Source organism: Manacus candei, unplaced genomic scaffold (assembly GCF_025592945.1).
Source record: "Manacus candei isolate 608988 ecotype Guabito, Panama unplaced genomic scaffold, ASM2559294v1 h1tg000098l, whole genome shotgun sequence".
In the NCBI taxonomy this organism is placed as follows: domain Eukaryota; kingdom Metazoa; phylum Chordata; class Aves; order Passeriformes; family Pipridae; genus Manacus; species Manacus candei.
Window position 1 is genome coordinate 152716 of NW_026138146.1, and position 14712 is coordinate 167427.

The 14712-nt window shown below is 57.5% G+C and overlaps 1 protein-coding gene and 1 long non-coding RNA gene across 33 annotated transcripts; one reads left to right on the forward strand and one right to left on the reverse strand.

Annotated features, from left to right (window-relative positions):
- The first annotated feature begins 475 nt into the window (after positions 1-475).
- Positions 476-10715, forward strand: LOC127461246 (aquaporin-2-like). Of its 32 annotated transcripts, none has more exons than XM_051768891.1 (7): positions 476-578; positions 663-1000; positions 1057-1395; positions 1512-1904; positions 5567-5731; positions 7650-7730; positions 9666-10715. In XM_051768891.1, the coding sequence occupies exons 4-7, from the start codon at positions 1542-1544 to the stop codon at positions 9879-9881; spliced, it is 825 nt and encodes a 274-aa protein (XP_051624851.1). In that variant the 5' UTR covers positions 476-578; positions 663-1000; positions 1057-1395; positions 1512-1541; the 3' UTR covers positions 9882-10715. The 32 variants fall into 32 exon arrangements, with proteins under 32 accessions (XP_051624851.1, XP_051624864.1, XP_051624866.1 ...); XM_051768904.1 differs by having other exon boundaries at positions 663-914; positions 1338-1395; XM_051768886.1 differs by having other exon boundaries at positions 477-578; positions 1426-1904.
- Positions 10716-11604: 889 nt separating this feature from the next.
- Positions 11605-13930, reverse strand: LOC127461255 (uncharacterized). The gene is made up of 2 exons (XR_007899999.1): positions 11880-13930; positions 11605-11799 (listed from the first exon to the last, which is right to left on the reverse strand). It is a non-coding gene; the product is annotated as an uncharacterized LOC127461255 (long non-coding RNA).
- Positions 13931-14712: the final 782 nt, after the last annotated feature.

The window sequence follows — 14712 nt, forward strand, 5'->3', positions numbered from 1 at the left end:
TCCCTGGGAATAAAGGCTGGGAAAGAGGGAACAGAACTTCTGGGGCCAGATCCCAGGGAATAAAGGCTGGGAGAGAGGGAACAGATCCCTGGGAATAAAGGCCGGGAGAGAGGGAACAGATTCCCAGGGAATAAAGGCTGGGAGAGAGGGAACAGATCCCTGGGAGTAAAGGCCGGGAGAGAGGGAACAGATCCCTGGGAATAAAGGTCAGGAGAGAGGGAACAGATCCCTGGGAATAAAGGCTGGGAGAGAGAGAACAGATCCCTGGGAATAAAGGCCAGGAGAGAGGGAACAGCCCCCCTGGCATGGCCGGAGGCCGAGTCAGGACCTCCCGGGGGTGGCCGCGTTCCCGTTCCACGGGAGGGGCCGGCTCTGATGTTCCCTCAGCTGGAACACACGAGGAAAAAGAGCATCAGGTTTCCCGGGATCACAGTCCCGTGTCCCCCAGCGGGTACCCCGGGGCCCATATAAACCCCCCGGCCCTGCTCGGCCTGCCCGGACACAGCCCCGAGGAGGCTCCGGGTCGGACACAGCCTTGAGGACATTCCAGACCGGACACAGCCCCGAGGAGGCTCCGGGTCGGACACAGCCTTGAGAACATTCCAGACCGGACACAGCCCCGAGGAGGCTCCGGGTCGGACACAGCCTTGAGGACATTCCAGACCGGACACAGCCCCGAGGAGGCTCCGGGTCGGACACAGCCTTGAGGACATTCCAGACCGGACACAGCCCCCAGGACACTTCGGGTCGGACACAGCCCCCAGGACACTCCAGGTTGGACACAGCCCCCAGGACACTCCAGGTTGGACACAGCCCCCAGGACACTCTGGGCCGGACACAGCCTCAAGGACACTCCGGGTTGGACACAGCCCTGAGGACACTCCAGACCGGACACAGCCTCGAGGACACTCCGGGTCAGACACAGTCCTGAGGACGTTCAAGGGAAGACCAACAGCCCCGAGGACGCTCCAGGTCAGACACAACCTTGAGGACACTCCAGGTTGGACACAGCTCTGAGGACACTCCAGGTTGGACACAACTCTGAGGACACTCCAGGTTGGACACAGCTCTGAGGACACTCCAGGTTGGACACAGCTCTGAGGACACTCTGGGCCAGACACAGCCCAGAGCCCACGTTCCAGGCCAGACACAGCCTTGAGGACACTCCAGGCCGGACACAGCCCACGCTCCAGGCCAGACACAGCCCCGAGGACGTTCCAGACCAGACACAGCCCAGAGCCCACATTTAAGACCGGACACAGCCCCAAGAACATTCCAGGCCGGACACAGCCCCCAGCCCACATTCCAGGCCGGACACAGCCCCCAGGACACTCCAGACCGGACACAGCCCCCAGCCCACATTCCAGGCCGGACACAGCCCCCAGGACACTCCAGGTCGGACACAGCCCCCAGCCCACATTCCAGGCCGGACACAGCCCCAAGAACATTCCAGGCCGGACACAGCCCCCAGCCCACGTTCCAGGCCGGACACAGCCCCCAGGACACTCCAGACCGGCCGCAGCCCCTGGGATCTCCCGAGGATGTGGGAGCTGCGCTCCATCGCCTTCAGCCGCGCCGTGCTGGCCGAGTTCTTGGCCACCCTGGTGTTCGTGCTCTTCGGGCTGGGCTCGGCGCTGGCCTGGCCCTCCATGGCCAGCCCGGGGGTGCTGCAGATCGCGCTGGCCTTCGGGCTGGCCATCGGCACCCTGGTGCAGGCCCTGGGCCCCGTCAGCGGCGCCCACGTGAACCCGGCGGTGACGGTGGCCCTGCTGGTGGGCTCGCAGCTCTCCCTGCTCAGGGCCCTCTTCTACATCACGGCCCAGCTGCTGGGCGGGGTGGTGGGGGCGGCCATCCTGCACCAGGTCACCCCCCCGGCCGCCAGGGAGGGCATGGCCGTCAACAGGGTGAGTGGGACGGGGTTGGGGGGTCTGGGGTTGTCAACAGGGTGAGTGGGACGGGGTTGGGGGGTCTGGGGTTGTCAACAGGGTGAGAAGGGATGGGGTTGGGGGGTCTGGGGTTGTCAACAGGGTGAGTGGGACGGGGTTGGGGGGTCTGGGGTTGTCAACAGGGTGAGAAGGGATGGGGTTGGGGGGTCTGGGGTTGTCAACAGGGTGAGTGGGACGGGGTTGGGGGGTCTGGGGTTGTCAACAGGGTGAGTGGGACGGGGTCTGGGGGGTCTGGGGTTATCAACAGGGTGAGTGGGACGGGGTCTGGGGGGTCTGGGGTTGTCAACAGGGTGAGAAGGGATGGGGTTGGGGGGTATTGTCAACAGGGTGAGTGGGACGGGGTTGGGGGGTCTGGGGTTGTCAACAGGGTGAGAAGGGATGGGGTTGGGGGGTCTGGGGTTGTCAACAGGGTGAGTGGGACGGGGTCTGGGGGGTCTGGGGTTGTCAACAGGGTGAGAAGGGATGGGGTTGGGGGGTCTGGGGTTGTCAACAGGGTGAGTGGGACGGGGTTGGGGGGTCTGGGGTTGTCAACAGGGTGAGAAGGGATGGGGTTGGGGGGTCTGGGGTTGTCAACAGGGTGAGTGGGACGGGGTCTGGGGGGTCTGGGGTTGTCAACAGGGTGAGAAGGGATGGGGTCTGGGGGGTCTGGGGTTGTCAACAGGGTGAGTGGGATGGGGTTGGGGGGGTTGTCAACAGGGTGAGAGAGGATGGGGTCTGGGGGGTTTGGGGTTGTCAACAGGGTGAGTGGGAAGGGGTCTGGGGGGTCTGGGGGGGTTGTTAACAGGGTGAGAGGGGATGGGGTTGGGGGGGTTTGGAGTTGTCAACAGGGTGAGTGGGACGGGGTTGGGGGGATCTGGGGTTGTCAACAGGGTGAGAGGGGATGGGGTTGGGGGGTTTGGGGTTGTCAACAGGGTGAGAGGGGATGGGGTTGGGGGGTGTTGTCAACAGGGTGAGTGGGACGGGGTTGGGGGGGTTTGGGGTTGTCAACAGGGTGAGAGGGGATGGGGTCTGGGGGGGTTTGGAGTTGTCAACAGGGTGAATGGGGATGGGGTTGGGGGGGTCTGGGATTGTCAACAGGGTGAGAGGGGATGGGGTTGGGGGGGTCTGGCGTTGTCAACAGGGTGAGTGGGACGGGGTCTGGGGGAGTTTGGGGTTGTCAACAGGGTGAATGGGGATGGGGTTGGGGGGGTCTGGGGTTGTCAACAGGGTGAGTGGGGATGGGGTTGGGGGGGATGGAGTTGTTAACAGGGTGAGTGGGACGGGGTGGGAAGGGGTCTGGGGAGGGTGAGGGGTGTGGGGAAGAGGTTTGGGGTTGTCAACAGGGGGAGAGGGGATGGGGTTCGGGGGGGTTTGGGGTTGTCAGCAGGGTGAGAGGGGATGGGGTCTGGAGCCATCAACAAGGTGGGAGGGGACGGGGCTTGGGAGGTTTGGGGAGGGTGAGGGGTGTGGGGAAGGGGTTTAGGGAGGGTGAGGGGTGTGGGGAAGGGGTTTGGGGCCATCGACAAGGTGAGAGTGGAGGGCTGGGAGGGGGTCTGGGACGGGTGAGGGGTGGGAAGGGATTTGGGGCCCTCAACAGGGTGAGAGGAGACAGGGTTTGGGGGGTTTGGGGCCATCAACAGGGTGAGAGGGAACGGGGCTTGGGGGGGTTTGGGGCCATCAACAGGGTGAGAGGGATGGGGTCTGGAGGGTTTGGGGAAGGTGAGGGGTGTGGGGAAGGGGTTTGGGGCCATCAACATGATGAGTGTGAAGGGGTCTGGGGGGGGTTGGGGTTGTCAGCAGAGTGAGAGGAGACGGGGTCTAGGGGGGTCTGGGGAGGGTGAGGAGTGTGGGGAAGGGGTTTGGGGTTGTCAACAGGGGGAGAGGGGATGGGGTTGAGGGGCTTTGGGGCCATCAACAAGGTGAGAGGGGATGGGATCTGGGGGCGTTTGGGGAGGGTGAGGGGTGTGGGGAAGGGGTTTATGGAGGGTGAGGGGTGTGGGGAAGGCATTTGGGGCCATCAACAAGAGGAGAGTGGAGGAGTGGGAAGGGGTCTGGGACGGGTGAGGGGTGTGGGGAAGGGGTTTGGGGAGGGCAAGGAGTGTGGGGAGGGGGTTTGTGGCCACAAGCAAGGTGAGAGTGGAGGGGTGGGAGAGGGTCTGGAGAAGGTGTGGAGGGTTTGGGATCATCAACAAGGTGAGCAGGGATGGGGTCTGGGACGGGTGAGGGGTGTGGGGAAGGGGTTTGAGGCCATCGACAGGAGGAGAGTGGAGGGGTGGGAAGGGGTCTGGGGGGGACAAGGGGTGTGGGGAAGGGGGTTGGGGAGGGTGAGGGGTGTGAGGAAGGGGTTTGGGGTCATCAACAAGGTGAGAGGGGAGGGGTGGGAGCCATTTGGGAGGGTGAGGGGTGTGAGGAAAGGGTTTTTGGCCACCAACAGGGTGAGCCTTTGGCACATGGGTGGGCTTGGAAGGGAGCAGGGAAGAGTGGGAAGGGTTTTTGGGAAGTCTGGGGGATGTGGAGAAGGGGTTTGTTTGAAGAAGGGTTTTGTTGATGGTTTGAACCATGAACAAGGTGAGCCTTTGGAACGTGGAGAGGCTCGGAAGGGAGCAGGGAAGAGTGGGAAGGGGTTTTGGGAAGGCTGAGGGGTGTCGAGAAGGATTTGTGGCCACCAACAGGGTGAGGCTCAGGAACATGGATGGGCTTGGCAGGGAAGACTGGGAAGGGCTTGGAAAAAAGGGAAGAGTAGGAAGGAGTTTTGGGAAGGCTGAGGGGTGTTGAGAAGGGATTTGTGGCCACCAACAGGGTGAGGTTTTGGCACATGGATGGTCTTGGAAGGGAGAAGGGAAGAGCAGGAAGGTTTTTTGGGAAGGCTGAGGGATGTGGAGAAGGGATTTGTGGCCCCAAGGTGAGCCTTTGGAACATGGAAAGGCTCAGAAGGGAGCAGGGAAGGGGTTTTGGGAAGGCTGAGGGATGTCGAGAAGGGGTTTGTGGCCGCCAAAGAGGTGAGGCTCAGGAACATGGATGGGCTTGGCAGGGAAGTCTGGGAAGGGCTTGGAAAGAAGGGAAGAGCAGGAAGGTTTTTTGGGAAGGCTGAGGGATGTGGAGAAGGGATTTGTGGCCCCAAGGTGAGCCTTTGGAACGTGGAGAGGCTTGGAAGGGAGCAGGGAAGGGGTTTTGGGAAGGCTGAGGGGTGTCGAGAAGGGATTTGTGGCCACCAACAGGGTGAGGCTCAGGAACATGGATGGGCTTGGCAGGGAAGTCTGGGAAGGACTTGGAAAGAAGGGAAAAGCAGGAGGGAGTTTTGGGAAGGCTGAGGGATGTGGAGAAGGGGTTTGTGGCCGTCAAGGGGAGGTTTTGGCACATGGATGGTCTTGGAAGGGAGCAGGGAAGAGCAGGAATCCCCCAAAAAATTCCCATACAATTCCCTGAGAGGCGGAAAACCCAACTGATATTTCCCGAGAGGGGGAAAATCCAATCAGAATTTCCTGAGGGGGGGAAATTCCCAAAGAAACGCCAGCACAGATCCCGTCTCTCCCACGGAGCCGCTCCTTTTCCCCGGGAATTTTTCCCTCCTCTCGGCTCCGGGCGCCAGAACTCCGGGATTTCTCCCATCGGGAATGTGTTTTCCCTGTTTTTTTTTCCAGCTGAACAACGAGACGTCCCCGGGGCAGGCGGTGACGGTGGAGCTGTTCCTGACGTTCCAGCTCGTCCTCTGCGTCCTGGCGTCCACCGACGAGCGGCGGGAGGATCCCGTGGGATCGCCGGCCCTGTCCATAGGGCTGAGCGTGGCCGTGGGGCATCTCCTGGGGGTGAGGGATGGGATGGGAATGGGATGGGGATGGGAATGGGAATGGGAATGGGAATGGGGATGGGAATGGGGATGGAATGGGGATGGTAATGGGGATGGGAATGGGAATGGGAATGGGGATGGGAATGGGAATGGGAATGGGGATGGGGATGGGAATGGGGATGGGAATGGGAATGGGAATGGGAATGGGGATGGGAATAGAATGAGAATGGGGATGGGAATGGGAATGGGAGTGGGAATGGGAATGGGGATGGGGATGGGAATGGGAATGGGGATGGGGATGGGGATGGGGATGGGAATGGGGATGAGAAGATCCCGTGGGATCGCCGGCCCTGTCCATAGGGCTGAGCGTGGCCGTGGGGCATCTCCTGGGGGTGAGGGATGGGATGGGAATGGGAATGGGGTGGGAATGGGGATGGGAATGGGGATGGGAATGGGAATGGGGATGGGATGGGAATGGGATGGGAATGGGGATGGGAATGGGGATGGGAATGGGGATGGGGATGGGGATGGGATGGGAATGGGGATGGGGATGGGGATGGGAATGGGAATGGGGATGGAATGGGGATGGGAATGGGGATGGGATGGGGATGGGAATGGGGATGGGGATGGGAATGGGGATGGAGATGGGAATGGGGATGGGATGGGAATGGGGGGGGGAATGGGAATAGAATGAGAATGGGGATGGGAATGGGAAGATCCCGTGGGATCACCGGCCCTGTCCATAGGGCTGAGCGTGGCCGTGGGACATCTCCTGGGGGTGAGGGATGGGAATGGGAATGGGGATGGGGATGGGGATGGGATGGGAATGGGGAGGGGAATGGGAATGGGAATGGGGATGGGAATGGGAATGGGAATGGGGTGGGAATGGGGATGGGAATGGGGATGGAGATGGGAATGAGATGGAGATGGGAATGGGGATGGGAATGGGGATGGGGATGGGAATGGGGATGGGGATGGGATGGGAATGGGAATGGGAATAGAATGAGAATGGGAATGGGAATGGGGATGGGATGGGGATGGGATGGGAATGGGGATGGGAATGGGGATAGGAATGGGAATTCAAATGGGGATGGATATGGGAATGGGGCCATGGGACACCTCCTGGGGGTGAGGGAATGGGACCAAACCCAGAGATTTTGGGGTTGGGAGCAAAGACCCTCGGACTCCATCGCTGGGATGGAATTTGGGGTGGGAAAACCTAATTTTGGGGTGAGAAAACCTTGATTTTTGACATGAAAAGCTTAATTTTGGGGAATGAAAAACATGAATTTTGGAGTATGAAAACCTTAAATTTTCGGCATGAAAAATTTTAATTTTGGGGTATGAAAAACCTTCATTTTTGGCGTGAAAACCTTACATTTTGAGGCATGAAAAAGCTTAATTTTTGGCATGAAAAACATGAATTTTGGGCAAGAAAAAAACCGGAATTTTGGGGCATGAGAAACCTTCATTTTTGAGAAATGAAAACCTTAATTTTGAGCTTGAAAACCTTTAATTTTGGGGCATGAAAACCTTAAATTTTGAGCATGAAAAGGTTTAATTCTGGGGCATGAAAATCTTAATTTTGGGGCATGAAAACCCTTCGTTTTTGGCATGAAAACCTTACATTTTGGGGCACGAAAAAGCTTAATTTTTGGCATGAAAACCACGAATTTTGGGCGAGAAAAAACCCCTGAATTTTGGGGTGGGCTAAGCAGGAATTCCCAAAGAATTCCTTCCCAGGAGCAGGAATTTCCCGTGGGATCTGCCCCTGCAATCCTTGGAGCTCGCGGGGGTCGGATCAGGAGGAATTCCCGGTGCTGGGAATGCTGCAGGGAAGGGGATGGATCCCAGGGGTCACATCCAGACATCCCGGGATTTGGGTCGAACGCGGCCAAAGGAGGTTTGGGAGGTTCTGATCCAGGATTCTCCCGCAGATCCGCTACACCGGCTGCTCCATGAATCCCGCCCGCTCCTTCGCCCCCGCCGTCATCGTCGGGGACTTCAGCGACCACTGGGTAAGAATTCCCGCAGGATTCCCTCATCCAGGCTGCTTCCAGGCAGATTTAGGGACCCCTTTTCCATGGGATCCGTTGGGAATGCTCCCCGGTGTTGGGGCTCACCAGCCAGGGCTGGGATGAGTCCCCTGAGCCCCCAAAATTCCTCTGGGGAATCTCTTCCCGGTGGATTTAGGGACCCCTTTTCCATGGGATTCATTGGGAACTCTCCCCGGTGTTCAGGCTCGCTGGGGACCTTTCCCACTTTCAGGTGGATTTAGGGACCCCTTTTCCATGGGATCCTTTGGAAACGCTCCCTGGTGTTCAGGCTCACTGGGGACCTTTCCTGCTTCCAGGCAGATTTAGGGACCCCTTTTCCATGGGATCCGTTGGGAACGCTCCCCGGTGTTCGGGTTTGCCAACCAGGGCAGGATGAGTCCCCTGAGCCCCCAAAATTCCTCTGGGGAATCACTTCCCGGTGGATTTAGGGACCCCTTTTCCATGGGATCCGTTGGGAACACTCCCCGGTGTTCAGGTTTGCCAACCAGGGCAGGATGAGTCCCCTGAGCCCCCAAAATTCCTCTGGGGAATCTCTTCCTGGTGGATTTAGGGACCCCTTTTCCATGGGATCCTTTGGGAACGCTCCCTGGTGTTCAGGCTCACTGGGGACCTTTCCCACTTTCAGCTGGATTTAGGGACCCCTCTTCCATGGGATCCTTTGGAAACGCTCCCTGGTGTTCAGGCTCACTGGGGACCTTTCCCACTTTCAGCTGGATTTAGGGACCCCTCTTCCATGGGATCCTTTGGGAACGCTCCCTGGTGTTGGGGCTCACCGGGGTCCCGGGGCTGCCAGAGCTCCAAGAGGGTTTGGAGAAGGCTCTGAGGGACAGGGGGGATTGTTGGGGTGTCCTGGAGCTCCAGGAGGGTTTGGAGAAGGCTCGGAGGGACAGAGGGGGATTGTTGGGGTGTCCTGGGCTTGGACTGGATGGTCCTGGTGGGGTCTCCCAGCTCGGGACATCCCGGGATTTCCATGGGCAAGGAGCACCTTTGGAGGCCGAGCTGGGGGGGTTCGGGGGGATGAGCTCAGAGGGGTCCAGCCCAAGGTGCTGCCTCTTCCTCTTCTTCCTCCTCCTCTTCCTCTTCTTCCTCCTCCTCTTCTTCTTCCTCTTCTTTCTCCTCCTCCTCTTCCTTCTCCTCCTTCTTCTCCTTCTCCTCCTTCTCCTTTTCCTCCTCTTTTTCTTCCTCCTCCCGCTCCTCCTCCTCCTCTTCCTCCTCCTCCTCTTTTTCTTCCTCCTCCTCTTCTTTTTCTTCCTCCTCTTCCTCCTCCTTTTCTTCCTCTTTTTCTTCTTCCTCCTCCCCCTCCTCTTCCTCCTCCTCTTCTTCTTCCTCCTCCTCCTCCTCCTCTTTTTCTTCCCTCTCCTCTTCCTTCTCCTCCTCCTCCTCTTTTTCTTCCTCCTCCTCCTGGTGCTCCCCAGAGCACAAACCCTCGGGAAGCTGCTCCTCCAGAGGAGCCCAAACCCCTCAGCACGTCCAGGGCAGACCCAGCACCAACGAGGGGCTCTGAGCCGAGGGGATGGACGGCAGAGGGGGGGTGGGAATGCTGGGGCGCTGGGTGGGAGTTCAGACCCCCGGAGCAGAGCCGGGTCCCATCCTGCTCCCAGGAGGAGCACAGGCAGCCCTCGGGACGCTCCTCATCACTCCCACCCCATCCCCGGGAGGGTCTCTCCAGACCCCCCTGGTTTGGCTCACGCTGCTCTCCCGTCCCTCCCGCAGCTCTTCTGGGTGGTTGGGAATGTCGGGGCACTGGGTGGGGGTTCAGACCCCCAGAGCAGAGCCGGGGTCCGTTCTGCTCCCTCGGGACGCTCCTCATCACTCCCATTTCTCCCACCCCATCCCCGGGAGGGTCTCTCCGGCCCCCCCGGGTTTCCTCACGCCGCTCTCCCGTCCCTCCCGCAGGTCTTCTGGGTGGGGCCGCTGGTCGGGGCGGCCGCGGCCTCGGTGCTCTACAACTACGTGCTGTGCCCGCAGCCCCGCACGCTGCAGGAGCGCTTGGCCATCCTGCGGGGCCGCGAACCCGAGCCCGACTGGGCGGAACGCGAGGCCCGGCGGCGACAGTCGGTGGAGCTGCACTCGCCGCACCCCCCGCCCCGGGGCATGTCCGAGAAGGTGTAACGGCACAAAACCCCCCTCCCCTCCGACGGGCCGGGAGAGGAGCTGGAAACCTCCCGGAGCGCTCGCCCGCAAGAGCTTGTCCCCTCTCTCCCCTCTCTCTGCCGCTTCGCGCCGCGTCTCCCGGGGGGGCTCGGGGTCACTGCGACCCCCGCTCCGTCCCCAGGGTCGGTGCGACCCCCGGTCCGGCCGCTCCCGGCTCTGCAGGGCTCGGTGATGCCTTGGGGGGGACACCGCGACCCCCGTCCCGCCCACTCCAGGCTCGGTGATGCCAGCGGGGACACCGCGACCCCCGGTCTGTCCTCAGGGTCGCTGCGATCCCCATCCTGTCCCCTCCCAGCTCAGTGATGCCCGGAGGGGACACCGCGACCCCCGATCTGTCCCCAGGGTCGGTGCGACCCCCATCCCGTCAGCTCCCGGCTCGGGGATGCCGGGGGGGACACCGTGACACCCCGGGGAGACGCGGGGTCGCTGCAACCCCCAGTCCACCCGCTCCTGGCTCGGTGATGCCGGGGGGGAACACCGCGACCCCTGTTCCGTCCCCTCCCAGCTTGGGGATGCTGGGAGGGGAACACCGCGACCCCTGGTCCGTCCCCAGGGTCGCTGCGACCCCCGGTCCGGCCCCTCTCAGCTCGGTGATGCCTTGGGGGGGACACCGCGACCCCCGTCCTGTCCCCTCCCGGCTCGGTGATGCCGGGGGGACACCGCGACCCCCCGGTCCTACCCCAGGGTCGCTGCGACCCCCGTTCCACCCACTCCCAGCTCGGGGATGCCGGGGGGGACACCGCGACCCTCCGGGGAGGCGCGGGGTCGCTGCGACCCCCGGTCCGCCCGCTCCCGGCTCTGCAGGGCTCGGTGATGCCTTGGGGGGGACACCGCGACCCCCGTTCTGTCCCCAGGGTCGCTGCGACCCCCGTCCCGTCCCCTCCCAGCTCGGGGATGCCCGGAGGGGACACCGCGACCCCCCGGCGCGGCTCCTTCCCCGTCCCCCCCCCGGCAGGACGGGGGCCGCGGGGCCCGGGGGAGGTTGTTGTGCCCTGGCAGGACCCGCGGGGGTTTCTCTTCTCTCTCCTTGGGCTAAAAGAACAAAGAAAGAGCCACCAGTTTTGACAGAGGACGCCTCGCAGCCAATCGGAAGGAAGGGAAAGCCTCTTTTTCGGAGAAAAGAAACATTTTCAGGCAGAATTAACATATTAAACTTATCTGAAAAGGGTGGGATTTTGTGAAACTATAAAATGTATGGAATTTAAACCCAAAGGGTCTTTTCTCCCCGAAGAACTCGGTGTGAGACCGGACCCAGCACACTGAATAAATCCTTCCTTTTCGTTTCACGAGTTTTTGCCGCCTTTCCAAATTCGAGGGAGGAATTTGCCTCACGTAACGAGCTGGAAGGGACCCAAAAGGATCATCCAGGCCTGCCCAGGACACCCCAAAATCCCGCCCTGTGCCCCAGAGGATCACCCAAACACCCCTGGAGCCCTGGCAGCCTCGGGGCCGTGCCCACTGCCCTGGGCAGCCTGGGCAGTGCCCACCCACGCTTTTCCCAAAATCCAACCTAAACCTGCCCTGGCACAACTCCAGGCCATTCCTGGGGAATTCCCTGCTCCCTGCCCGGCTCCTATTTTTTGGGATAAGGGTTTCTTTGGGATAAGGATTTGGGGTTTTCAGGGGATGAAGCAGCTCCAGAGGGACCAGAATTCCCGGGAAATTCAGCACAAAAAACCCACCAGTTTTGCACCAATTTATTCACAACAATCCCAGAAAACACAAAATCCCATTTACCCGGAAATCCGAGGGATCCAAGGGATTGGGGGGATCCAGGGATGGGATTCGGGAATGCAGAGCTCAGGGAGGGACATTCCCAAGAGGAAGAGGAACATCCCCCCGGCCAATCCCGGCCCAAATCCGGCTGCTTTTCCACCTCAGGAGCAATCCCAGCTTTCTGGACGTGGAATTCTGAGATTCCAGGAGCAATCCCAACAAAATCCTGCATTTCTCCACCTCAGGAGCAATCCCAGCTTTCTGGGCATGGAATTCTGACATTCCAGGAGCAATCCCAGCTTTCTGGGCATGGAATTCTGATATTCTAGGAGCAATTCCAGCTTTTTCTGGGCATGGAATTCTGAGCTTCCAGGAGCAATCCCGGCCTAAATCCTGAATTTCTCCACCTCAGGAGGAATTAATCCCAGCTTTCTGGGCATGGAATTCTGATCATCCAGGAGCAATCCCGGCCTATATCCTGCATTTTTCTGTCTCAGGAGCAATCCCAGCTTTCTGGGCATGGAATTCTGATATTCTAGGAGCAATTCCAGCTTTTTCTGGACATGGAATTCCGGTCTTCCATGAGCAACCCCAACTTTTTCTGGGCATAGAGTTCTGAGATTCCAGGAGCAATCCCGGCCTAAATCTCTCTTCCAGGAGCAATCCCAACAAAATCCCGCATTTCTCCACCTCAGGAGCAATCCCAGCTTTTTCTGGGCATGGAATTCTGACATTCCAGGAGCAATCCCAGCTTTCTGGGCATAGAGTTCTGAGATTCCAGGAGCAATCCCAACAAAATCCTGCATTTTTCTGTTTCAGGAGGAATTAATCCCAGCTTTCTGGACATGGAATTCTGACATTCCAGGAGCAATCCCAGCTTTCTGGACATGGAATTCTGAGCTTCCAGGAGCAATCCCGGCCTAAATCCCGCATTTCTCCACCTCAGGAGCAATCCCAGCTTTCTGGGTATGGAATTCTGAGCTTCCAGGAGCAATCCCGGCCTAAATCCTGAATTTCTCCACCTCAGGAGGAATTAATCCCAGCTTTCTGGGCATAGAATTCTGATCATCCAGGAGCAATCCCGGCGTATATCCTGCATTTTTCTGTTTCAGGAGGAATTAATCCCAGCTTTCTGGACACGGAATTCTGAGCTTCCAGGAGCAATCCCAACTTTTTCTGGGTGTGGAATTCTGAGCTTCCAGGAGCAATCCCAGCAAAATCCTGCATTTCTCCCCCTCAGGAGCAATCCCAGGGCTCTGGGGGTGACATTCCTGGGACCTGGCTCGGAGCAGGAATGGGATCGTGCAGGAGGGATGAGGGGGCAGCGGTGCCAGGCAGGAATTCCCAGGAAGGAGCAAAAAACTGGGATGAGGCAGCGAAGGGACCCCACGGCGGGAGGGAAAAGAGAGGGAAAGATCCAGGATCCCAATTCGGGAATTTTGGGGCCGTTTGGGGGAATTTGGGGCTGTTTGGGGGAGTTCTGGGGCCATTTCCCAGTTCTTTCCCAGTTCTATCCCAGTTCTATCCCAGTCCTGTCCCAGTTCTATCCCAGTTCTGGTGTTTTTAGTGTTGTTTTGGGGTGTTTTATTGCCTGTTTGGGTGTTTTTAGGGCCGTTCTGGTGTTTTTAGTGCTGTTTTTGTGGGGTTTTTTTGTCCCATTCTGGTGTTTTTCGGGCCATCCCGCCCTTTCCAGCCTCATTTTCGGGGAAGTTTTTCACCTGGAAGTTTGGCTCCAGTGATTTTCCTGCGGGTAAAAATCCCGGGCACGGGGAGGCTCCGGAATATCAGGAATGTGCCCTTGGAGCGGCCGCTGACGCAGGGCCCGGCATTCCCGGAATTCCTGCGGCATTCCCGGCATTCCCGCGCCGATGGGAGATAACGGGAGGTGTTATCGCCCAAATTCCACCCCCCCGGGAATTCCGGGGTGGAAAATTCCCGGTTTTTTGGGGGGTTTCGGGGTTTTTTGGGGGTGTTTTGGGGAGGAGGAGGAGGAAGGGGTTTGCTTGGGGTGGGGGTTGGGGTTGTTTCCTCTGTTTTGGGGGTTTTTTTGGTCTGTTTTGGGTTTTTTTTGTCTGTTTTCGCTTTTTTTTTAATCCATTTGTGGTTTTTTGATCTGTTCGGTGTTTTTTTTGTCTCTTTGGGATTTTTTTTTTGGCTGTTCGGGTTTTTTTGTCAGTTTGGGATTTTTTTTTTTGGTCTGTTTTGTTTTTTTTTTTTTTTAATCCATTTTGGGTTTTTTTTATCTCTTTAGATTTTTTTTCTGTTTGGTATTTTTTTGTCTGTTTGGGGGGTTTTTTGTCTGTTTGGGTTTTTTTCTCTTTGTTTTTTTTTTTTGTCTGAGGGTTTTTTTGTCTGTTTTGGGGTTATTTTGTCTATTTGGGGGTTTTTTTTGTTTATTTTGGGTTTTTTTGTCTGTTTTCGGTTTTGGTTTTTTTTTTTTTTTAATCCATCTGTGTTTTTTTGATCTGTTTGGTGGTTTTTTGTCTCTTTGGGATTTTTTTTGTCTGTTTTGGGTTTTTTTAATCCATTTTGGGTTTTTTTGTCTCTTTGGGTTTTTTTTTCTGTTTGGGTTCCTTTTTTTTGTTTTGTTTTGTTTTTTGTTTTTTTTAATCCATTTGGGATTTTTTTTTTTGGTGTATTTTGGAGATTTTTTGTCTGTTTGGGGTTTTTCTGTCTCTTTGGGATTTTTTTGGTCTGTTTTGGTTTTTTTTTTTAATCCGCTTGGTTTTTTTTTTTTCTCTTTGGATTTTTTTTTCTCTGTTTTGAGGGTTTTTTGTCTGTTTGGAGTTTTTTTTGTCTGTTTTGGTGCTTTTTTGTATGTTTGGGGAGGGTTTTTTTGGCCTCTTTTGAGTTTTTTTATCTGTTGGGGTTTTTTTTGTCTCTTTGGGGTTTTTTTGCCCTTTTTTTTTTTTAATCTTTTTTTTTTTTTTTTTTTTAAATCTGTTTGGGGTTGTTTTCTCTTTGGGTTTTTTTTTTTGATCTGGTGTTTTTTTGTCTCTTTGGGGTTTTTTTACCTGTTTCTGAGGGGGAGTTTTTGCCTGTTTGGTTTTTCCGGGGTGTTTTGAGTTTTTTG